Below are 26,278 nucleotides of genomic sequence, written 5' to 3'. Positions count from 1 at the left end.
GAAGGTTTGTGGAGTGTATTTCAATGGGCACTAATTGGTGACAGCTGTGTGTGATCCTGTAGAGGGTGAGGCGGCCACACAGAGGGGGGCGAGAGGAGATTCAGAAGATGATATTCTTTTCCATTCGGAAATAACATATCCTGTCTTTAAATAACTCCATCCTTACGAGCGCCCTCTTACATTTCATCGTCCAGAACGAGCTGTGCCATGAACTGCTGGTCTAACCATGGGCTGGATCTTGCTGCTACTTTTCCCTCTGCTGACCTGTGAGTATCATATTCGTATGTGCCTATGGTATAACTGATGTGTAGGTGTGCTGGATTGATCATGACCACCTATAGATAAAGTGCCCAGCTGTGGTTCTCCAGGGATCAAAGTAGAAAGAAACTCCAGACTATAATAACTCTCTTCTCTGAAGCGAAGTTCACTGGGATAGATTTATTTACATGCTGTTGTCGGGCATCACAAGCTGGTATGGGACAAACACTCTGCAGTAACATTGGGTTGGAATATATATTTCACACCTCAATTACTTTAGGGCTCATCCTCAGTGTTTTTGTTTAAATGTGTTATAAATGTGTTTTAGTGGTTGGAAATGGATAAGACATTAAAAACCATTGTTTTGTAGTGTTGTCATGCCCACTGGCATATTAATTGCAGTGCATTCTGGTAGCGTTCCTTTGGAACACTAATTTTCTATTTTCTTTGCGTCAACTACCTGTTGGGAAGACAAAATGAGCTTTAAAACACGAGCAACGATGTATCTGAAATGTGTTTGAGTTTTGTGGGGGGTTTTAGTGGGATTAAAGGAACAAGTAAAACGTCAGATACATATACTGCTCACTCAACCAAGGGATCTAATCTGCTTCAGCTACACACTCAGGAAACCTGCCCCTCACTCAGGACACCTATCTGCCACCTTCTCCTCACTCAGGGCACCTATCTCCCCCTCCTCCTCCTCACTCAGGACACCTATCTGCCCCATCCGCCTCACTCAGAACACCTATCTGCCACCTCCTCCTCACTCAGGACACCTATCTGCCACCTCCTCCTCACTGAGGACACCTATCTGCCACCTTCTCCTCACTCAGGGCACCTATCTCCCCCTCCTCCTCCTCACTCAGGACACCTATCTGCCCCATCCGCCTCACTCAGAACACCTATCTGCCACCTCCTCCTCACTCAGGACACCTATCTGCCACCTCCTCCTCACTGAGGACACCTATCTGCCACCTCCCCCTCACTCAGGACATCTATCTGCCACCTCCCCCTCACTCAGGGCACCTATCTCCCCCTCCTCCTCACTCAGGACACCTATCTGCCACATCCGCCTCACTCAGGTCACCTATCTGCCACATCCGCCTCACTCAGGACACCTATCTGCCACCTCCTCCTCACTCAGGACACCTATCTGCCACCTCCTCCTCACTCAGGACACCTATCTGCCACATCCGCCTCACTCAGGTCACCTATCTGCCACATCCGCCTCACTCAGGTCACCTATCTGCCACATCCGCCTCACTCAGGTCACCTATCTGCCACCTCCCCCTCACTCAGGTCACCTATCTGCCACATCCGCCTCACTCAGGACACCTATCTGCCACCTTCTCCTCACTCAGGGCACCTATCTCCCCCTCCTCCTCCTCACTCAGGACACCTATCTGCCACATCCGCCTCACTGAGGACACCTATCTGCCACCTCCTCCTCACTGATGACACCTATCTGCCACCTTCCCCTCACTCAGGTCACCTATCTGCCACCTCGCCTCACTGAGGACACCTATCTGCCACCCTCTCCTCACTTTACATGCTGTTGTCGGGCATCACTCAGGACACCTATCTGTCACCTCCCCCTCACTCAGGACACCTATCTGTCACCTCCCCCTCGCTCAGGACACCTATCTGCCACCTCCCCCTCACTCAGGACACCTATCTGCCACCTCCTCCTCACTGAGGACACCTATCTGCCACCACCTCCTCACTGAGGACACCTATCTGCCACCACCTCCTCACTGAGGACACCTATCTGCCACCTCCCCCTCACTCAGGACACCTATCTGCCACCTACCCATCACTGAGGACACCTATCTGCTACCTCCCCCTCACTCAGGACACCTATCTGCCACCTACCGCTCACTTAGGATACCTATCTGCCACCTCCCCATCACTGAGGGCACCTATCTGCCACCTCCCCATCACTGAGGACACCTATCTGCCACCTCCTCACTCAGGACACCTATCTGCCACCTACCGCTCACTCAAGACACCAATCTGCCACCTCCCCCTCACTCAGGACACCTATCTGCCACCTACCGCTCACTCAGGACATCTATCTGCCACCTCCTCCTCACTCAGGACACCTATCTGCCACCTCCTCCTCACTCAGGACACCTATCTGCCACCTACCGCTCACTCAGGACACCTATCTGCCACCTCCTCCTCACTGAGGACACCTATCTGCCACCACCTCCTCACTGAGGACACCTATCTGCCACCACCTCCTCACTGAGGACACCTATCTGCCACCTCCCCCTCACTCAGGACACCTATCTGCCACCTCCTCCTCACTCAGGACACCTTTCTGCCACCTCCTCCTCACTCAGGACACCTATCTGCCACCTCCCCCTCACTCAGGACACCTATCTGCCACCTCCTCCTCACTGAGGACACCTATCTGCCACCACCTCCTCACTGAGGACACCTATCTGCCACCACCTCCTCACTGAGGACACCTATCTGCCACCTCCCCCTCACTCAGGACACCTATCTGCCACCTACCCATCACTGAGGACACCTATCTGCTACCTCCCCCTCACTCAGGACACCTATCTGCCACCTCCCCCTCACTCAGGACACCTATCTGCCACCTACCCATCACTGAGGACACCTATCTGCTACCTCCCCCTCACTCAGGACACCTATCTGCCACCTACCGCTCACTCAGGATACCTATCTGCCACCTTCCCCTCACTCAGGACACCTATCTGCCACCTACCCATCACTGAGGACACCTATCTGCTACCTCCCCCTCACTCAGGACACCTATCTGCCACCTACCGCTCACTCAGGATACCTATCTGCCACCTCCCCATCACTGAGGGCACCTATCTGCCACCTCCCCATCACTGAGGACACCTATCTGCCACCTCCTCACTCAGGACACCTATCTGCCACCTACCGCTCACTCAGGACACCAATCTGCCACCTCCCCCTCACTCAGGACACCTATCTGCCACCTACCGCTCACTCAGGACATCTATCTGCCACCTCCTCCTCACTCAGGACACCTATCTGCCACCTACCGCTCACTCAGGACATCTATCTGCCACCTCCTCCTCACTCAGGTCACCTATCTGCCACCTCCTCCTCACTCAGGACACCTATCTGTCACCTACAGCTCACTCAGGACATCTATCTGCCACCTCCTCCTCACTCAGGACACCTATCTGCCACCTCCTCCTTACTCAGGACACCTATCTGCCACCTCCCCCTCACTCAGGACACCTATCTGCCACCTACCGCTCACTCAGGACACCTATCTGCCACCTACCGCTCACTCAGGACACCTATCTGCCACCTACCGCTCACTCAGGATACCTATCTGCCACCTCCTCACTCAGGACACCTATCTGCCACCTCCTCCTCACTCAGGACACCTATCTGCCACCTCCTCCTCACTCAGGACACCTATCTGCCACCTCCCCCTCACTCAGGACACCTATCTGCCACCTCCTCACTCAGGACACCTATCTGCCACCTACCGCTCACTCAGGACACCAATCTGCCACCTCCCCCTCACTCAGGACACCTATCTGCCACCTACCGCTCACTCAGGACACCTATCTGCCACCTACCGCTCACTCAGGATACCTATCTGCCACCTCCTCACTCAGGACACCAATCTGCCACCTCCTCCTCACTCAGGACACCTATCTGCCACCTCCTCACTCAGGACATCTATCTGCCACCTCCTCCTGAATACAGACACGTATCCTGCTCTTCCTCCTCCTCACTAGGGACAAATAGGCCATTAGCACGTCAAATTTTGGTGCCCTTTGTGACGTGTGAGCAGATGCTCGGGTACATGCCAGTGATGTCAGGTGTTTCTCAATCTAAGCACACTCGGGCTATTGTCTGGTACCTGAGCCACCGGTTGCTTTAGGGTGTGTTGTGCATTAGTGTTATTGTCCTTCTGATATTAATCCAGCTTGTGCCTGACCCTGATGATGTGACTCTGACCCCGGCTCAGTATACGTGTCTGAGCCATGTCTGCCTTGGCCTATGTATTGACCATCTTGTCCTTCTGTATAGTCAGTGTGTGCCTAGTAGGGGCTGTGACCTATCCATCTATTACTGATTCGTTAACCTATTCAGCTTCTACCTAGTAGCCCATGTCAGTCTTACATTAATATATCTAAGAGATCATCTCAAAACAAGCCCAAAAATGTGAGTTGAAGTCCTCTTCCTTCCCGAATGCAAATATTCCTGCATACCATCTGTACTCTGTTCCTGTCCTGGTAAATTAGATTAAAGCTAATAGTAGGACATGTCCTATATATAGACTCTGATACAAGACATCTGAGATGGGCTGTCAGGAATTTGTTTGATATAATTTGTTCTTATAGAAGAATGTTAGGGACACATTACATAGATGAGATGTTAAACCGGCGACCCTTTCTTCTACGTGGATAATCTCAGATTCAATTGTCCTGTTGTCCAATGAAGAAGGTCCCTTTAGTGATGATGATCTAAAGATACAAGACTGAGAAGTTACTGGTTACAACGCCTTTGATGAAGGTGTCCGCTTCCAGTAACCACCATCACAAGACAGAATAGGGCAGCAGTGTGTCATTTCTCTAAATGCAGATCCCAACAAGACTTGACCCATAGACCATCCCATCTGCTTTATAATAAGGAACTCTGCACTACCTTCTACCATTTAGATCCACCTTTCTCCAACACCTTCTCTCTCCAATTTCTACATTCTCCTCCTCTGATCGGGCAGTACCCCATTTTCACCAAACCCCAGCAACTGCCCTTGATCAAGTGGCTCCAGTGACACTACATACTCTGCGTAGACTTTGTTGCCAAACGTGGCACACTAAAGTAACACAAACTCTACAAAAACTGTCTCGTAAAGCAGAACGTCACTAGTGTAAATCTCTAATGATTTCATCACATATACTGGTACCTACCACTCCTATAGAAATGCTCTGGACACTGCTAAACAAGTATACTTCCAATCTCTCATCTATGCTCAGGCTTCTAACCCCAAACGCCTTTTTATCACGTTTAAATCTCTTCTCAATCCCCCCCACCCCAAATCCTCCAAATACCATCAGTACCCAGGATCTTGCTTCCTATTTTAAGAACAAAATAGATAAGATCAGACTTGAAATGATATCATCTCCCTCGACAAGCAATCAGCTCAATTCATTTGTAGCACTCTCTGACACTCTCTTTTCATTTGATCCCACAAATGAAGAGGAAGTTTCTACTCTCTTCTCATCTTCCTAATCTACCTCCTGTCCTCTTGATCCCATACCCTCACAAATTAGTAGGTTCCTGTCTCCTGTGCTCATTCACCCTCTCACTAAAATCTGTAATCTATCTCTTTCTACTGGTATCTTTCCATCACTATTCAAGCATGCAGTGATTACTCCCATTTTAAAAAAACAAAATTCTGACCCAAACTCTCTCTCAAATTACTGCCCCATCTCTCAGCTCCCATGCCCCTCCAAGCTTCTCGAGAGAATTGCCTACACTCGCCTCACACACTTTCTTACAGCAAACAACCTATTGGATCCTCTTCAGTCAGGATTTCGCTCTCAACACTCCACAGAGACTGCACTGACCAAGGTTGTCAATGATTTGATCACAGCAAAAAGTAAAAACCATTACTTTCTTCTAAATCTACTGGATCTCTCTGCTGCATTTGACACTGTTGACCACTCTCTCCTCATACAAACGCTACAATGCCTAGGTCTTAAAAGGGACTGTCCTATCCTGGTTCTCATCCTACCTATCTAATCGCTCTTTCAGTGTTAATTTCTCTGGATCCACCTCTGCTCCGCTTCCTTTATCAGTTGGAGTACCACAAGGCTCAGTCCTAGGTCCTCTGCTATTCTCTATCTACACCACTTCTCTTGGAAAACTAATAAGCTCCTTTGGATTTCAGTATCATCTCTATGCAGATGATACACAAATCTATCTATCCTCTCCTGATCTTTCACCATCTGTGTTGTCTCGCGTTACTGACTGTCTTTCTGCCATTTCATCTTGGATGTCTTCTCGCCAACTCAATCTTTCAAAAACTGAATTAATAATATCCCCACCCAAAAACAGAAGCTTCCTGCCTGACATTTCTATTTCTGTTGATAACATGACCATAAATCCCACCCTGCAAGCTCGTTGCCTAGGTATAATCCTTGATTCACAACTATCGTTTTTTCCCCACATCGACTCTATATCTAAGTCATGTTACATACATCTAAAGAACATTTCCAGAATACGTACATATCTCACACAAGACACAGCAAAAACCTTAATTCATGCACCCATCATCTCCCGCATTGACTATTGGAAATCCCTCTTTACTGGTTTTCCCAAAGTCAGACTTGAACCCCTACAATCTATTATACACACAGCGGTTAGATTGATTTTCCTTGCAAACCGTTACTCCTCTGCTGAGCCACTCTGTCAGTCTCTACATTGGTTGCCTGTTTTTCAATGAATCCAATATAAAATTCTTCTACAAACATACAAGGCCATCAACAAAATTACACCAACATACATCTCCTCACTTGTCTCAAAATATCTCCCAACTCGACACCTCCGTTCTGCACAAGATCTACGTCTCTCCTCCACTCTCATCACATCCTCCCATTCTCGGTTACAGGACTTTTTCCGGGCTGCATCCACTTTGTGGAATTCCCTCCCTCGCTCAGTAAGTCTTTCCTCTAGTCTTCAAACCTTCAAGCGCTCTCTGAAAACCCACCTCATCAGCTACAAGTTTATGATATTCCTCAACCACCATCTTAATCTCCCTAGATTACCCTATTACCACACTCTACACAGATAACACAAGACAACAACCCTCTGACCAACATTGCTGTGTAACTGATCACACAGCCCACTCAATACTTTTACCTTTGCATTCTAGCTGGTCCAGTGTACAATATGACGTAGCACATTCCCTTGTGTTTCAAACTCCCATTGTCCTATAGATTGTAAGCTTTCGAGCAGGGTTCTCTTACCTCTCTGTCTGTATGTATTACCCAGTATTGTCTTATTAATGTTTGTTCCCAATTGTAAAGCGCTACGGAATTTGCTGGCGCTGTATAAATAAATGTTGATGATGATAATCTCACACTATGTAGATTAGGAAGATCTTACCTATAACACTGCCCAAAGCTGGATATTAAGCTTTGTGTAAAGTTACATAAATTAAAAAATAATACTGAATATCACTAACCTAAGGTCCACGTTCTTTCAATGTCTGTAGGAGTTCAGCAACGTTCTCCTTACCTTAGCTGAAACTGGCCTTTTTTCAAACAAAAAGCAAGTGGTTAATGCCTCTCTGCCATAAATTTCTAAATCTCGTCTTTATATTTTTATATCCTAGGTATCTCTGTCGCACATTTAGGTGCACTGATAATTCATATCTGCTATTGTGTGCTCAAGCAGCCAGTCGATAGCTATTTTGGCCACTTAGCATATGAATACTTTTACTAACCACACATGGTACGGACGCTGAGACTGCAACACCTGATTGGCTGTCTCCTTTTTCCCTCCAGATTCAATGACCACTGAGGAAAACCGACTGATAAATGACTTATTCACAGATTATGATAAGCAATCCCGTCCGGCAAAGTCCATCAATGATGTCATCGAAGTGAGGCTGAAACTCACACTGACCAACCTCATCTCCCTGGTAATTAATAATCAGATGATACGTTTATGTGCTAATTACCCATATGCAACAAATTACAGCACCCAGATCGGCACTGGGTCTGTGTATTGATACTACTTATATGAACTATGAGTACACAATGGGCTCTGAGCCTCCATAGATAGGTTGAAAATCTATTTTTTTTTACCATTAATGTCATAATATTCTTAATTCTACTTCCAGAAAGAGAAAGAGGAGACCATGACAACCAACGTATGGCTGCAGCTGGTGAGAATACAGCTTATTATATAGGCAACATTATGACACCAACATGATGTTTGAATATCCCGCGGCGTTAAAACTATTACCATTATTACGGTAATAGTAAGCTGGATTTCAGCTTGCGGCTCAGGTAGCTGTGAGCTGAAATCCAGCGAGAAAACTACCGTAATAACGGTAATAGTGCGCGCGACGCAAAATTTTTGGCTATTACGCCAAGAATTCAATATGCCCCGTCTCATTACAGGGATTCTGCACACAAACCACAAACCACTTTTCGCTACATGTGAGGGTGATGATCTCCACCTACAGAGCTCTCCAACAGTGGTTTTCTCCTTAAACCCTCTCCTCATCGCCTTATTTGTAAAACATTATTACTTACATTACTTCCAGCAATGTAATAATTGTAAGCCCATGGATTGGATAGAGGAACACAAGTAATCGGGGTTGCCCTATTACTAGTATAGTAACTCAAAAGTTAACGCCAGTCTTCAATAGTCTCGGAAGTGAGGACGCCTAGACAAAAGTTGAAGAGTCTTGTGTATCACATGTCCCCAGACCAGCGTACAGCCCAAAATTTGGGCAATAACAAAATTATGGACTCAATTTGGCCATGCCACCAATAGACCCAACCATATCAATGGACGCATCTCAATTTCATAGGCAGTAGGAATGTCCCACAAGAAATGGGTCTTTTGAGGGGTATGAGATTTAATCCATTAAATCTGTAGCTTAGAACACTTATTTTCCTAGAGTCCAAACACCTGTTATTATTATTAATAATAATCTTTATTTATAAGGCGCCGCAAGATTTCCGCAGTGCCGTACAGAGAACAGACAGTGGACCATACAGGGTAAAACAGTACAGAACAATAAACAAACTATAACAGTACTTCAATAGCTCCAAACTTAGCTTGAAGTTGGTAGATAGGTGGGAGAAAAGAGGGCCCTGCTTGTAAGAGCTTATATCCTAAAGGGAGGGTATAGGATATAGTGAGTGAGCTCTACTCTCAATACATCCCATGGGCACACAAGACTTTCATGACTTACATAAAAAGGGCACACAAGACTTTCTTAAATAATGCTCTTTAAGGGGAAGGGCACCTTCATACAATTCCATTCAGGATCACCCAGGATTGTCTTCCAGTTTTATTTGTTAATATGCGTATGATAGCGGGTGATTGTGCAGTAGAAGCAAATTTTTCTATACACGTCAGAATACAGAACTTTGCCTGCAAAATAAAATTGTCCGAAGGTGCACGTTGCTTTTTATATACTGATTCTCCATAGGAATGGGATGACTACCGGATGTCTTGGAATGCTTCAGAATATGGCGGTATTAATGTTGTACGCGTTCGACATGATATGGTATGGTTGCCGGACATCGTTCTGGAGAACAAGTGAGTGATTGTGACTTCGATTACCATGATGGTCAGCTAAGGGAAGTCAAAGGACGCCCATTCCCTGGGCTTGGTGGGTCGGTCTCCCCAGATAGGCTACGGCTCTTTCAGAGAAATTATACAATGTACATACACAGAGGCAGAGCATACTCAACATCATGTATGTACAAGAGGGAAACATGATTGAGGGGGTCCTGGTGGGCTTAACCTTTATTTCATCATCCCAGTACCCACCTCTGCTTGAAGTTTAATCCCTCATTTGACCACACAAGCCAAACAGAACTCTGAAGAGTAGTATTAGAATCCTTCTTCCTCTCCCTTCCTATGGATCATAGCAATCGTTAAATTAAAATGGTATTTCCATCATTCCAAGCTTCAACATAGCAAGGAATGTGTATGTAGTTCAGTTCCATAAAAGATGTAACTAGTATGTTGTAATGTTGGGTGATGTTTTAGGATGTAAATACTGACTATAACAGGAATGTGTACATAGTTCACTGTGTTCTGCGCTGGAGATTCTAAGGATAAAAGAATGTGTGTATAGTTCAGGTACCTGTGTCAGATTGGTAAAGATGTAATTAGTGTGTTAATTTGGGTTGTAAATACCGAACACAAAGGGAATGTGTGTAGAACACAGCTTCCTGTATCACGTTAGACCCTCTTTTTCAATCTGACACATGCAGCTGAACTATACACACATTACACTCAAGATTCTACAGTGATGTTCACTTGATCTGAAAGTAACCAGTTTTGTATCCTATTTCAGTATTGACGGTCAGTTTGATGTGGCTTATTACGCCAATGTCCTTGTGTACGACTCCGGGTACATGTATTGGCTCCCTCCAGCTATATTCCGGAGCGCCTGCAGCCTCGAGGTCACTTACTTTCCTTTCGACTGGCAGAACTGCTCTCTGGTGTTCAGGTGAGGGACACATATAATGTCCAAACCTAGAGATGGACATAGGAGTCCTAGAAGCGTCCGAGAGATGAACATCAGATTAGAAGCCAGATATAGAGTTGGACATTCAAATGCAGTGTTTAATAATGTGCAGGCAGGGCCAGTTGGAACATAGAGCTCCACAGTAGCATCTAATTGGAATAAAAACCCATAGACGCCATATTGTAAAGCATTTTAACTAAAATAATTTGTGTTACCATCCCTCGATGAATGGAGTACTTTCATTACAGCCACATCTATATGCTTTAATCTTAAGGTCCATGTACATACATTTTGCATTTGAAATACTCCTTTGTTGAAAATGTCTGCAAAGTTTACATGCTGTAATGTGTCTTGTGTATTGCAATTTGGGAAGATGCCCTTAATGCTCTAAAACAGGTTCAGGACATCGCCTATGAATAGTTCACAATCACAGTAATAGCCTTAACTTTACAAAATGCATTATTTTATATTGTAACCAGAACATGCCACTAATACAATAGGAGCCAAGCTCTTCTACTTTTTCTTGTAAACTCTAACTTCCAAATATAGAAGTGGTTATCACTGTTTCCAGACATGTAGATTAGCAACTGTACCGTCAACATTTATAGGATAAAGTTTTAATCGCCATCCAGCCCGGACTGTCTCTTGCAAATATAAAGAGTCTGTCTCTCCCTGCAGATCTCAATCATACAATGCCAAAGAGATTGATCTGCAGCTGGCTCATGCTGATATTGGCGGACCTATGGAATGGATTGATATCGACCCAGCGGCGTTTACAGGTAATTCTAGTGTGACACAACATTAATTTGCTCTAGTGTTATCGCTGTACGACTCTGTTTATCCTTCAATCAGATTGTCCTACTCTGTCCGTCCTCCTTTTCCCAGATTGTCCTACACTGGCAGTCCTGCTCCACCTAGATTGTCCTACTCTGCAGGTCCTCCTTCACCCAGATTGTCCTACTCTGTAGGTCCTGCTCCACCCATGTTGTCCTACTCTGTCTGTCCTCCTTTTCCCAGATTGTCCTACATTGGCTGTCCTCCTCCACCTAGATTGTCCTACTCTGCAGGTCCTCCTTCACCCAGATTGTCCTACTCTGTAGGTCCTCCTCCACTCATGTTGTCCTACTCTGTCTATCCTCCTCCACCCAGATTGTCCTACTCTGTCCATCCTCCTTTTCCCAGATTGTCCTACACTGGCAGTCCTCCTCCACCTAGAATGTCCTGTTGTCCCATGTTGTCCTGTCTGTCCTCCTTCACCCAGATTGTCCTGCTCTGTAGGTTGTCCTCCACATAGATTTTCCTACACTGGTGGACCTCCTCAACCTAGATTGTCCTACTCTGTCTCATCTCCTTCACCCAGATTTCCCTACTCTGTAGGACCTGCTCCACCCAGATTGTCCTATTTTGTCTATCCTCCTCCACCCAGATTGTCCTACTCTGCAAGTCCTCCTTCACCCAGATTGTCCTACTCTGTAGGTCCTCCTCCACCTAGATTGTCCTACTCTGTAGGTCCTCCTCCACCCAGATTGTCCTACTCTGTAGGTCCTCCTCCACCCATGTTGTCCTACACTGGCTGTCCTCCTCCACCTAGAATGTCCTACTCTGTCTATCCTCCTTCACCCAGATTGCCCTACTCTGTAGGTCGGACTCCATCCAGATTGTCCTCCACTGGCAGTCCTCCTTCACCCAGATTGCCTGACTCTGTAGGTCCTCCTCCACCCATGTTGTCCTACTGTCTGTCCACCTTCACCCAGATTGTCCTATTCTGTAGGTTGTCCTCCACATAGATTTTCCTACACTGGCAGACCTCCTTAACCTAGATTGTCTTACTCTGTCTTATCTTCTTCACCCAGATTTCCCTACTCTGTAGGACCTGCTCCACCCAGATTGTCCTATTCTGTCCGTCTTCCTCCATCCAGATTGTCCTACTCTGTCTGTCCTCATCCAGCCAGATTCCCTATTCTTTGACTATGGCTCCTAATTCTCTTCTCTTTTGTCTTGTCCCTTCCAGAGAATGGGGAATGGGCAATAAAACATTGTCCAGCATGGAAATTTGTTAACCACAGCTATACACAAGATGACCTCCAGTATCAACAGATTATTTTTGGTCTCATTATCCAGAGGAAACCTCTTTTCTACGTTGTTAACATCATTGTGCCCTGTGTACTTATCTCCTCTCTGGTGGTTCTCGTATATTTTCTGCCAGCCAAAGGTGAGAAAGTCACCAGATCAGACAAATAAGATCTTGTTGTGTCTGTGTGTGTCAGAGGGGCTGTATGTGGGTGTAAGTGGATGAAAACATTCTGTAATCATTTAAAATTTGAGAGCTTTGTAGAGGTGCCACACCAACATTCTTGTTTTAATGAAGAAGATACAAATGGCGGTGTGGTGAGGTAGGTGTGTCCAATATATGCACCTATGTTTTGTTTTGGCCTCTCTTGGTCCTGTACATATGAGATTAATAACCATTTCAGCAGCTGGATGACACAGGTGTTGTGGTGTAGTACAAACCAGATGTTAGAGGAATGGGTTCCAGATCATTTCCCAAGGAGAGAATATTACTTTATCTACTACTTCAGCTCTTCACTTAGTTGTGGGTAATAAGTAATCATAGGTTGACACCAGAGATGACACTAACACAGTCCACAGGTACCTAGACTTTTATCACTTGACTCGGCAAACCTGCCTCTGCACTCTTTCGGCAAGTCAACCCATCAGTGTCGGGCTTGGTGTACTATTGATCCCACCATGCCTGCTATTGTTCTTGCTCTCTTCTTAGCTCTGCATAGTGTTCACCGAGGCCCAGAGCCTCCCTCTCAGATCTCGGGCTAGCTTGTCTCTCATTCACAGTTCATTACTGTGGTTTAGGCCAGTACTCTCTCTTTACTTATCAGCAAGGTCGAGGTTGAAAGGCTAGAGCCCAACAGTGACACCCAACTTACGTCCCAGACTTTAGCACCCTAGAAGAATGGGACAGTTAACCGAAGAGGAACTCAACAGTAGCGGTAACTCCTGAACCCCTTTCATGAGCATCAGTGCATTTAAATTCTGAGATCCTGTCAAAGGTCACTTGACATGCCCTGGGGGTTACTCTCAAATAAGACAATAACTAGAACCACTGTCTACTCAATAGTAATCATTCACGAGAAAGCTACGTATCTAATAAGAAAATCTGGCTAAAAATGACTGATCATGTAAGACTTTGTATTCTACATTTAAGTAATTTTAGAAAATATCTGGAAGAATATCATAAAATGCATAATTTCCGTGTACTTTTTGCAACATGATAATTGTCAAGTTTTTTAACCAACAATTTTGAAAAATGTATAAATGATCCCATTGTAGCCAAGAACGTGCCCCTTCATGTAGTCACCAAGAAATCAGACTGTCACATTTAGCCATAATGGACCTCTTACTTGTATTCTCTTCTTCTATACTTTACTTACTCAATGTCACCATCTCCTTTTCTCTAGCTGGTGGTCAGAAGTGTACCACTTCCATCTCGGTCCTACTGGCTCAAACTGTCTTTCTGTTCCTCATAGCCCAGAAGGTCCCTGAGACATCACTGAATGTCCCACTTATCGGGAAGTAAGTGACAGTGTACATACTAGTTTTCACTGCCTATTTATTGAAAAAAATCTACGCAATATAAACACTATTATTGTTCTAAACTGAATTTTATGGTCACATTAGACAGATATTGTTGGTTGCATGGAACCCATACCTAGATCAGAACTGACAAATTAGTTTTAAATTTGGTTAGGTGGCTTAAGCTATGGAGACACAGGTAAATCCAAGCGGTGGTAGTCAGCGGATCGATGCTGATGACCCCGACAAGACTTACCCCGACCTTAGGATTCCTAAGAAGCTGCTTCCCGACCTTGACCCATGACGACTCCACTTCACCCCGACTTCAGCCAATGACGATGAAGAAGGTGGCTGCAGTTGATGACATCATTGAGCATGCCGACGTGATTATCGCTGTTGCTAAGGGGGTAATGTAAGTGTGCACCCATGTACAATGTAGTTAACAAATGATTCTATATTGTACATGGGTGCATACTTACATTACCCCCTTAGCAACAGCGATAATCGCGTCAGCATACTCAGTGACGTCATCAACTGCAGCCGCCTTCTTGGTTCATCGTCATTGGCTGAAGTCGGGGTGAAGAGGAGTCGTCATCGGTCAAGGTTGGGAAGCAGCCCCTTCGGAATCCTCAGGTCGGGGTAAGTCTTTTGGTCTTCTCGGTATCGATATGCCGTACCCCACCCAATCCAAGATGCCAGCTGACCAGATCTGTAGGTAATTTAGCCACCATGCATTTGGCTACTCTACATTCCCCTTTGCACTATGATTGGCCAATGACCCAGCACACTCATGGATGTAGGTCACCGCCTTACTGGATCTTGTTTTTACAGATCAATTCCGTTCTGACCAGGTATGAATGCAATCTCTCAGAATGGAGGACACACACTCAATGTCGAGTAATGACCAAATTGGCCATCCAGATCTGCTTGTATGTGGTCACCTTTGGAAATTGTTTGAATTTGTTAGAAGTACTATCAAAATCAAAATAGGTTATTTCTGTGGATGCTTCCCAGAAGCTTGTGCGCTGGGCGATGTGTGTTTGGAGGCAACAGATTATGTGCAACAGACATTTACATGTTGATAAACCTCTGAGAAGGTCAACCGGTGGTTGATCTCACGACTTTAGGTGCGTTCTACTCATTGTTCGCACTGCAGAATGGATGGGTAGTTTCTGTTAAGAAAATGGTCGAAGCTGGATTTTCTTATTGCTTTACGGACTCAAAAACTATTCCAAAAAGTGTTGATACTGTTACGAGCCGCGGCGGCTCCGGGCACCGCCGCGACTCGCTACCTCTGCGGGCGTAGAGTCCCGGCCGTCGTCATGACGACCAGGACGTCATTTCCGGTTGGTCCCGACCGTCGCCTAGGCAACGGTTGGGACGCTCTTTGGGGCATATTCAATTAAGATCCGATCCGCGGTAACGCGTGTTACCACGGAAAATGCGCAGTATGGCCGTTAATATGGTACCGCATTAATGCAGATTTTCGTTCGCAGCCCATAAAATCCACGTTAATGTGGTACCGCGGATTAGGTTCGCGGCCGTTCCGGCGCGATCCCGCGGATCGGGATCGTAATTGAATATGCCCCTTTGTGTTTAGCGCTGCGTCCCGGCATCCTGGCCAGCCAGGCACGCGCGCATGTGATAATTAATCATCAGCCCCCTGTGGCTGATGATCTCCTCCTGGGCCTGGCCATTTTCATTGGTGCTTGTCAGTATATTAATCAGGGAGGACCATACCTCCCTGCTGGTTATAGTCCCTGCTTCTCTGCATACTACCCTGCTGTGTCATTGCTCCCTGCTTGCCATTGAACCTGATTATTGTTGCCGACCCTTGCCTGGATACTGACCTTGTTGATTGCTTGTGACCCTTGACCTATTGCCTGATTCTGATATCCCTTATTGCCTGTGACCCTGAACCTTTGCTTGGATACTGACGCTGCCGTATTGCCTGTGATCTGTTTGACCCCTGGCCTGGACCTAGGCGCTACCGTTTACTGGCGTCCCTCAACACCTTTGCCGGTATCTTCACTCCACCTCTACGTGTGCACCAGCGCTACGTTCTCAGGTTATCAGCTCCTACTACTAGAGTACAAGACCTGGGGGCACCAGAGTACCTGTGAGCGCACCTAGCTCTACGGGAAAAGCGGTTCCTATAGGCGAAGACCTCTGAAGTGGTTCTAGGAGCTGATACCTGGGGCATGAGTCATAACAGATACCTGTAAAACAGATATAGAGCCCTAAAGCTTTACAGGGCATTACTGCGAAAAAATGCTGGCTAATAACAGATTTAATAAATCAGCAACATTTTTTTTCTTTTTTTACTATATTCAATGTTTTGTTCTGTTATTCCTCCTCTTCTGTACTTTGCTGTCTTAGGTCAAATTTGTCACAGATCAAAGCTGGACAATATACGTTGAGATTCTGTCAGGCAATGTAGACTGAATTAGCCGAATTGTCCGATCTGCCTAATTTGGCCACATAAGTGTCACCTACACACGCAACAGAGGCAGTCACTTTGTTTACCGACCTTATAGTGATGAGAATGTAGCCAGTCAATTCAATGAACCGGTGACTCAAGGAAACTCACACATTGCCGCAGATTCTTAGCAAATTAATAAGCCTCATCTACAAAATTGCTTCCTCCTGTGTGTAGGTGACAGTCCACTTTAACGTGTGGTTCCACCGTAAACTTCGTCATGGGTAACAACAGTAAAAAAAAATAGCCAAACTAAAGAGTAGGGACATAATAACAAAACAATACATACAATAATAAATGTACAAAATATTTCACTAGAAAAAAAATCCACAAAGTTCCTTAAAACTTAAACTGCACCCATTGTCTAGAGAACAGTGGAGGCAGCCATTTTGTGAGCTCAACCATTATTCGTAGAATGCAGCCTATCAACTAATTAGTAACATCAGCGAAGCAAAAAGATCATCAGTGATGATACCAGTAACTAGGGAACTGATAGTGACATCACTGAGGCAATGGTAATGGAGCCTAAGTTCGATTCCCGACCATTGCCTGTGTGAAGTTTGCGTGGGATTCCTCCGGGTGCTCCGGTTTCCTCCCACATTCCAAAAAACATACTAGTAGGTTAATTGGCTGCTATCAAAATTGAACCCAGTCTCTCTCTCTCTCTGTCTGTGTGTTAGGGAATTTAGACTGTAAGCTCCAATGGTGCAGGGACTGATGTGAGTGATTTCTCTGTACAGCGCTGTGGAATCAGTGGCGCTATATAAATAAATGATGATGATAATGATGAAATCAATGATAACTAACCTAGGCTGCCCAAAACTAGACTATAATCCACATTTCTCTTGCAGGTACCTGATCTTTGTTATGATTTTTTCAACGATCATCGTTCTTAGCTGCGTCATTGTCCTCAATGTATCCCTAAGGACTCCAAGTACCCACAACCTGACTGCCACCATCAAGCATGTGAGTGAAGGCCAAACAAGACCTCAATGTGTATAAGCCGCCCTCCTCACGTGCGGACAAGAACAAAACACCCTTCTCATCACTTAATGAATACAGAACAGGAAACTGCAATGCTAAATTAGTGCAGAGCAATTTGTTCTGGGTGGAAGGGGTCACGCTATGGGGTCCGCTGTATGTAGGTGACAGGTGCTTTTTAACCGCCTCTCTAATTGGGAAACTAGGAGGACACAATTAAAGCATGGAGTTTGCATTAAATAAACATAATTATAGTAATAATAATAATTGCATTTTATGCCCATCTTCATGTTATTAACGTTCTTCATAATTTGACAGCTTGAAATTGTTCTGTAACCCTAATATTAGTCAACCCCCTTTGTTAGTTTCTTCATTTTTTCTCAATGTAGTCCACATAATTTACAAGGTGCTATGCACAAAGTTTCCAATATAACTTTGCCGTAGAGCGGTTGACTGAAAAGGTCTTTTGCTAGAAGTGTTTTGCTATACAGTCAGGGAGCCCAACCACTGAGCTGATTTGAAATTTGTCTTGCAGAGACTTCTGGAGATCTTACCACGTTACCTACAGATGAAGATAGAACCCTGTGAAGAGGAGGAAGAGACCCACCGGGAGAGGAGGAAGAGCTCGCTGGGCATCATGCTGAAGGCCGAGGAGTATGTGCTGAGGAAGCCGCGGAGCGAGCTGATGTTCGAGAGGCAGCGAGAGCGGCATGGGATGAGCAGGGACTCTCGAGGCCACAGAGGTGAAGAGGAGGGATCCAAAGGCAGAAAGGGGAGGCGGTGGAGGTGGCGGATAGGTAAGGAGAGGGAGCAAGTAACAGGAAGATTGAAGAATGAAGAACTGATTATAGTGCAGAAATTGAAGGAACAAATGCTGGCATGAGGATAGGAGAGGAAGTAACGAGCCAAAGAGCAGCAATGAGAGTTCAGGGATGGTGCAAATGTGTAAGAAAATCAATTCCATGCTGTAGACTGTAGCAACAAAAGATGTCAGGGTAGACTGGGAAATTTGCCATACTTATCCAGCTGGGTCAACGGGAATGTGACACGATAATGAGATTGTCTATAAACAATCATCTCCTTGTTTTACAGTTGATGGGTTCGATGTAGGGGTAACCACCCCATTGTTCAAGAACTTGGCCCACTGCGCTCCGGAAATAAAAGAGTGCGTGGAAGCGTGCAATTTCATCACGGTCAGCATGAAGGACCAAAACAAGAGCGGAGCGGTGAGTGCCACCCCATTATCAATTTGTTACCCTCTCCAAAAAGTTCCTCGGTATTCCAGGAACCACCGACTGCTATATCTGAACCTTAATGCTTACTTGGAGCACAATCACCACGTAGTGTCACTGGCCGCTTTCAAGAAGCAAAAACAGAACAATATTTGGTCATTGAGGGTCCAGATAACAAAATGAAGAAAGAAGCATGTGCTAGCTCAGAATGCCAGTACTCCCAATATGCCAGTCACAAGGTGGTTCCCAAATAACCTACTGGTTGGGATTAACAGAGCTCAGAGGAATAGGGATCCTGGCTGCGCCCATCTACTATACTGTTACAGCCAAGATGTTGGGTGAAAAACTTCGATTTTCAAGCATATATCAGAGCTTGACTTATACACCACACCAGGCTGCAGCAACGGTACAGTTAGGATATAAGAGGCCTGGCTCTGTGCAAGAAGTATCGCCCCTAACCAAGTTTATGTAACAGAACTCCCTTAAATAGAAAAAAAAACAGTGAATAGAGAGATCAGCACAGCTCTTAAGATGGTGTATGTATAAATGCTGCCAAGAGGGGGAAAAAGGGGGGGGGGCGTGGATTCCAGAAAGCCTCCCAAAGATATAGAGATATAAATACTATTCCCAAGGTGCAAAAATAAAAGATGCAAGGTGCAAAATGTAACTTTATATAGATATTAAAATCAAACTTACAACATGCAAGTATGGATAGGATGTGTCTAGAACCAGTTATATAATGTGGCTAGCAAATATATAATATAATTGGTATCTCTCTCTCGCTCTAACCACTTAGCCGCCGTGATGCTGTTATATCAGAATATTTAATTAAGCCACAATATGCAAAAAAAAAGAATTTCTACCATAAAACTAGATCTATTGACACTCACTCAATTACGTAATAAAATAGTATCTTCTAAAAAGGCAACATAATTGGACAGCACAGTGGTTAGCAATGTGCAATGCTGGGGCCATGGCTTGAAGTCCAACCAGGGCCTTATCGGTGTGGAATTTCCATGGGTTTCCTCCAAAAAAAAAAAAAGAATCTTAGCGAGTGTGGTAAGGAATTCAAACTAAAAGCTCTTATTGGCCCAGGGACGGATGCAAATGACAATCATTATTTGTGCACCTCTGCAGTATATGGTGGTGATTTAGAAACATTGATAAGAACTAAAATTTTCTCTATTCCACCAGGAAATGGAGAACTGGATTATGATTGGGAAGGTGCTGGATGTTCTGTGCTTTTGGGGAGCGCTACCTCTGTTTGTAGTGGGGACCCTGGCGATCTTTTCAATGGGACACTTCAACAGCGTTCCGGAGCGCCCCTTCGAGGGAGGAGACCACGAATTCCCACCTTGTGCTACGCTCCGCGCTTTGTAGATTGTTTCACAATGTAACTGCAATGACTTTACACCTCTGGAACATACATACCACACTGGTCTGGAACACGCCTGTTTATGTAATGCCGGTTATACGTGTTACATTTATATCCAACATTTAATAAAGATTAAAAAAAGGAAAAACTGCACAAAAATATTTTATTGCCATAATTAGTTTCAATTCCCCCCAAAAACGATGCTGGGTATAGTTGCCCTTTGAGACTATTTTCGGAGGCCCTCGCTGATTAGTTTTGCTCCATCAAGTAGAAATTCCCAGAGTCTTTTGCAGGGATCAGGAGCGTCCAATGGGAGGAGCTAGGAAGAGATCCGCTCAGATTCACAAACTGGATGCCAGTATGCCCAGGCTGCCAATGAACACAGGTAAGTTGTGATCAATTTTTCTTTACACCGAGAGCGACGAAGTAGCAGTCTTCCTAGACACTGCACAAACACGCGTTACCAAAGACGACAGAAGGGGGGAGCTAGAGGGTCAGTTTTGTATTCCTGAAACTTGAATTGTCTCTGTAATAAAATAAGCATTAAAATTAGAACATGAAAGGAATATCAAACCTCATATCCAATGTACGGAGTTTTGTTTCATGGAAACACTAGTGAATAATTTATAAAAATAAGATAATCTCTTATTTGTAGACATTCAATATAAGGCAGTGTATCAGGCAGTACGGTGATCCGATCATAAAACAAGTATAAAGGTGCATGGCACAGTATCTACACACGGATCAGTATCCGATGTCTTACTTGAGGCTGTCTGTGTGAGTCTTGTACTCCATGATGGTGTTCGGAGGAAGATTGAGAACTCTCCTCAAAGTGTCTCGGATGCGGATTGTACTGAGCTGATCATTTGCGGTTTTGTTCCAGATAGAAAGGATGTCTTCCTGTAGAGACAAGAGACAGATATCGCATTAAGGACATCTCCGTACTGAAACACCCGGCGCAGAGACCGGAAATAGACTGTGATCAAATGGTAGGATGAAAGGACAGTTCAAAAGAGTGAAAAAACATCAGATATATTACAGCGGGAGAGAGAAACCTGTAGCAGAGGGAACTAAAACATCAAACGCTACATAAAGTGCAGAGGAAACTATCAATAATCAATGAATAACACACAGGCACCTATTAGATCATGAAAATTAGTAGCATATATACAAAAGACCTAGTGGATATTTGGAGAATGGAATAAAGAGACAGGGGGATGTAGTGGATATTTGGAGAGTAGAAGCACGGGTACAATAAGCAGATATCTGCAATACAAGAAACACACAAAGCTAAAAGGATAAATGAAGTGGGGGGGGGGAGAAAGAGAACATGAAGACAATGACAGTGTGAGAAATAAACACTAAGACACAGGAGAGCAGAACATGGGGGAAGAGTACAGAGATACATAGACCGATTCACATAAACCCACCTGGAAGCGGATCGACACAACCACCCCACATATCTCTTCTCCCACCATAAACTGTTCCCCGACCATAGCCAAGATAATGTTTTCCCAGAATCGGGATGCCAGGCCCTTCCGCAATCGGATGATCCATTTCCCTCCGTTCTTGTTGGCTTCATCCTGTAGGAGAGAAGCGAGCAGGTGTTACTGAAAGGATTTCTGTATAAATGTCAGCGCTGGAAGGAGAAGACACCAGAGTCAGTACACTAGAGGGCGCCAGAGGCCCAGGTGACTGCCCAGCTGTACAAATACACCAGGAAACTGATTAACACACAGCAAAGAGGATGGTAGTGACAGGTATATTATTATATACTATTATCACGCAGTGAGTACAGGGGGTAATGACACATCCACTGATCTGTGACAACATTAAAACCACTGACAAGTGAAGTGAATATCTTGTTACAATGGCACCAGTCAAGGGGTGGGATATATTGTGGAGCAAGTCATTTCTTGAAGTTGATGTGTTGGAAGTAGGAAAGATTGGCAAGTGTAAGGATCTGAGCCACTTTGACAAGGGCCAAACTGTGATGGCTAGACAACTGGATCAGAGCATCTCCAAAACAGGTCTTGTGGGGTGTTTCCGGTATGCAATGGTTAGTACCTACCAAAAGTGAACCAAGGAAGGACAACTGGTGAACCGATGACAGGGCCATGGGCACCCAAGGCTCATTGATGTGCGTGGGGGGGTGAAGGCTGCCCCGTCTAGTCCAATCCCACAGAAGGGCACAAATTTCTGAAAAGGTTAATGCTGGCTATGATAGAAAGGTGTCAGAACACACAGTGCATCACATCTTGCTGCGTATGGGGCTGTGTAGCCGCAGACCGTTCAGAGTGCCCATGCTGACCCCTGTCCACAGCTGAAGTCGCCTACAACGGTATGTGAGCTCCAGAACTGGACCATGGCGCAATGGAAGAAAGTGGCCTGGTCTGATGATTGACGATTTCTTGGGGACCTGGGCAAGGGATGGCACCAGGAAGAACTATGGAAAGAGGTTAACTCGGCGTAGGCAGTGTGATGCTCTGGGCAATGTTCTGCTGGGAAACCTTGGGTCCTGGCATTCATGTGGATGTTACTTTCACACGCACCACCTACTTAAACATTGCTGCAGGACAAGTACACCTCTTCATGGACACGGTATTACCTGATTGCAGTGGCCTTTTTCAGCAGGATAATGAGCCCTGCCTCACTGCAGCACGGTGGCGTAGTGGTTAGCACTTCTGCTTCACAGCACTGGAGTCATGAGTTCAATTCCCAACCATGGCCTTATCTGTGTGGAGTTTGTATGTTCTCCCCGTGTTTGCGTGGGTTTCCTCCCGGTGCTCCGGTTTCCTCCCACACTCCAAAAACCATACTAGTAGGTTAATTGGCTGCTATCTAAATTGACCCTAGTCTCTCTCTCTGTCTGTGTGTGTGTGTCTGTGTGTGTGTGTTAGGGAATTTAGACTGTAAGCTCCAATGGGGCAGGGACTGATGTGAGTGAGTTCTCTGTAAAGCGCTGCGGAATCAGTGGCGCTATATAAATAAATGGTGATGATGATGATGATGATGACAAAGAGTTCTTGGTGCTGACTTGGCCTAAAAATTCCCCAGATCTCGATTCAATCGAGCATCTGTGTGTGAGAAAAACAATCCCGAGCCATGGAGGCCGCACCTCGCAACTTACAGTACTTAAAGGATCTGCTACTGTCATCTTGGTGCCAGATACCACACTTCAGAGGTGTTGTGGAGTCCATGCCTCGACGGATCAGAGCTGTTTTGGTGGCACGAGGGGGACCTACACAATATTAGGCAGGTAGGTTTAATGTTGTGACTGATCGGTGCATACTATTCTCACATAGGGAGTAATGACAGGTATAAATGACTAACCTCCCACATGGGTTTGATGCCTTCTTTGAAGAGATGGAAGTCGCTGTATCCTGTGAGGTCTCCTGGTCGCACCAAATGGCTGTACACTCTCCAAAACTGCTCCACCTAAACACACCAGACATAATATGTAACAAGGAGGTACCGCTGTGCTTTCCATACCATGAAACAGTGTAATAGTGTGTGAGAGGAGGAAGCGTTGTCTGTACATACATAACTAGTGTAATAGTGACAGAGAATGAGGCACCCTGTCTGTACTGTAGGAACACAGGATATTGTGTGTAGGGCGGCATTGTCACTTACCGATGCCACTGTACCAAACTGTCGGATGTTCTGCTCATAGTTGTGGGTGCTTGCGGGTCGGGAGGGCGTTCTCCGAGAATACCAGAAGGTGTACCGAAACTGGAGTGGGTGTTCCCCGGGGGCAACATTTATCTCCTGCACAGAGAAGTACCAACCTTTAATTTTATGTTTTATATATATATATATATATATATATATATATATATATATATAAATATATATGTGGTGGATGCAAGAAGGTAATCACAGCCTGGCATGTACTTAGCTTTCCTGCCAGTAAAGGGTCTTGGGACTGACACCAATAACACAACTCCAAGCTATGAGATGCTTCAGACATACAGAATGTCAGTTCCATCAACCAGATGTCAATTCAGTACTGAGTACATGGAGATATCTACACTAACAACAGATTTCATTTCACACTTCATAAACAATTACCACATCTAGCCCTCTGCATAGTAAAATACAGTAGGAAGCAATATATCCCTTGTCTCCGTTACCTTCTTTAATAGGGATTTGTTCCTTCTCGCCCTCCATCCCGCCCTCTCCGATCGGCCAATGACCGTCGCCTCTCTTCCCCCCATATCACCTCCTCCCACGCGCGTATTCAAGACTTCTCCCGCGCTGCCCCCCTCCACTGGAACCAGCTCCCCCGCTCCATCAGAACTTCCCCTAATCTGTCCAGCTTCAAACGGTGTTTAAAAACCCACCTTTTTCTTAAAGCTTTCCAGTCGCCCACTTAACTTCCTACCTTTTCTTCTGACTCTTCCCCCTCATTCCCCTTCCCCTATCCTTATTCTCCGTTCCTCCTTCTCTCACTCTCTCCCCTGTGTCTCTCTGTCAGTCTTCCCCTCCCCTTAGATTGTATGCTCCTTCGAGCAGGGTCTTCTCTCCTCCTGTCTTCACCACTTTTACTCTGCTCGCCAGCTACCTAGCCTTACTCCTTGAGGTCCCTCTTCCCCTGGGGGTCTCCCTCTAATCCGTGCCCTCCCTCCTTGGTGCCGTTGTTGGCTGACCTTCCCCCGCCCCTCTAGCTGTGCCTTGAGCTCACTGAGTTACTGTGATTATTGTTTACTGTTCTGTGCCGTCTCTCCTCGTATTGTTATTTCGTTTGTCTCTGTACCTCGCCGCGGACACCTAGTGGCGCCTTATAAATAAACATTAATAATAATAATAAAATTCTCAGACTTAATAACATGAACCTTTCTAGCAAAGTCCATATTGCCATTGGTTACTAAACATCATCATGGATTAAGTGATGACACAAGCTACAGGTATGGCTTCCAATGATCACCTGGGCTGCACTTCCCTAATACTGTCACCCCATACAGGAATAAGTCACAGCCCAAAATCCTGTCACATTCCATGGTCCATTCACCTAATTGTTATATACATAGCTATAAAAGTGTAAGTGCTCTTTGATAAAAGTACTAGTAGCTTATTCAAAACATCTCAATCCAGAAGTTATTTACTGCTGCTGACACATGGAGGTTGCTGTCTATTTGTTCTGCTCCTAGAATGGCCACTAAGTGTGTAAATAGAAGCAGGAGTTTGGGGACAGGTGTTAGTGGCCATGCAGGAGAGAGATGGCACAATGTGGGACATAGGTCTGTAGGTCTGTTTGTGTGTATATATATATATACATACACACATACACACACACACACATATTTATATTGTACAAGGTTGCACCATATCTATTACATATAACATATAAGACACGATATAATGAGTGCTTAGAGAGCTTTGGGTCATTATAGGGACCCGAGGATTTGGGGACATATGAACCTGATTCTATAACATTTATTAAGCCCTGCTGCTGGGAGAGGGGTCAGAGCAGTCTGTCAGGTGCACAATCCCCCCAGGTCACTGTTATATATATATACAGTATTCCAGGCACAGCCCGGCCGCCACTTCCGTCGCGCTCGTTGACGTCACTCGCCCGGCGCCGGAAGTGCCCCGTCGGGAACGCTGTTGCACGAGGGCCCGTACCTTGGTTTTGGGGGCAGAGGTGACGTCTTCCTCCTCCTCCTCCTGCGGGGCGGTGACATCGTCGGTTCCCGACAGCCCCATGACCCGAGCTGGCGGCGCCGCGTGGCTGGAGCACGTGATGAGAGCCGGCTCCTCTGCCCGGTGTGTCCGTCCTCCCGCACCGACGTCCTGACGTCACTGGGGGCGGGGCTTACGCTGGAGGTTATAGGACGTCACAGCGCGTAGGAGGTGGGCGGGGACTGAGTGACGTCATCATCACTATCTGTCCTTCATGTGTCAGCCCAGTACCCTGCATGTAACACGTTGCCCTTACGTTTCAGCCCTGTAAACTACATCAAGGAGTGCAAAAGGAAGGTATTGTGCCCTTTTTTTTAATAAAATATGGGTCTAGGACTGCTGCTCCCCAGCATACACACAGACTAGGGTCAATTTAATAGCAGCCAATTAACCTACCAGTATGTTTTTGGAGTGTGGGAGGAAACCGGAGC

General features: G+C 45.6%; 2 protein-coding genes across 3 annotated transcripts; one reads left to right on the top strand and one right to left on the bottom strand.

Moving 5' to 3' along the window:
- The first annotated feature begins 37 nt into the window (after positions 1-37).
- Positions 38-20,313, top strand: LOC142151090 (acetylcholine receptor subunit epsilon-like). 2 transcript variants are annotated; one of them, XM_075206400.1, is made up of 12 exons: positions 38-266; positions 7,797-7,933; positions 8,135-8,179; positions 9,461-9,570; positions 10,337-10,492; positions 11,189-11,289; positions 12,522-12,722; positions 13,984-14,098; positions 17,429-17,543; positions 18,094-18,355; positions 18,651-18,784; positions 19,985-20,313. In XM_075206400.1, exons 1-12 carry the CDS (start codon positions 227-229, stop codon positions 20,168-20,170), a joined length of 1,602 nt encoding a protein of 533 aa, XP_075062501.1. In that variant the 5' UTR covers positions 38-226; the 3' UTR covers positions 20,171-20,313. The 2 variants fall into 2 exon arrangements, with proteins under 2 accessions (XP_075062501.1, XP_075062503.1); XM_075206402.1 differs by having other exon boundaries at positions 39-266; positions 18,094-18,301.
- On the bottom strand, positions 20,312-25,983 carry LOC142151092 (eukaryotic translation initiation factor 4E type 2-like). The gene is made up of 6 exons (XM_075206404.1): positions 25,791-25,983; positions 23,799-23,933; positions 23,499-23,603; positions 21,596-21,748; positions 20,929-21,065; positions 20,312-20,691 (listed from the first exon to the last, which is right to left on the bottom strand). The coding sequence occupies exons 1-6, from the start codon at positions 25,869-25,871 to the stop codon at positions 20,652-20,654; spliced, it is 651 nt and encodes a 216-aa protein (XP_075062505.1). The 5' UTR covers positions 25,872-25,983; the 3' UTR covers positions 20,312-20,651.
- Between the last annotated feature and the right edge of the window lie 295 nt (positions 25,984-26,278).

Source organism: Mixophyes fleayi, chromosome 4 (genome assembly GCF_038048845.1).
Source record: "Mixophyes fleayi isolate aMixFle1 chromosome 4, aMixFle1.hap1, whole genome shotgun sequence".
Classification (NCBI taxonomy): domain Eukaryota; kingdom Metazoa; phylum Chordata; class Amphibia; order Anura; family Limnodynastidae; genus Mixophyes; species Mixophyes fleayi.
The sequence above is the reverse complement of the archived record's forward strand: the minus strand, read 5'-3'. Positions and strand labels throughout refer to the sequence as shown.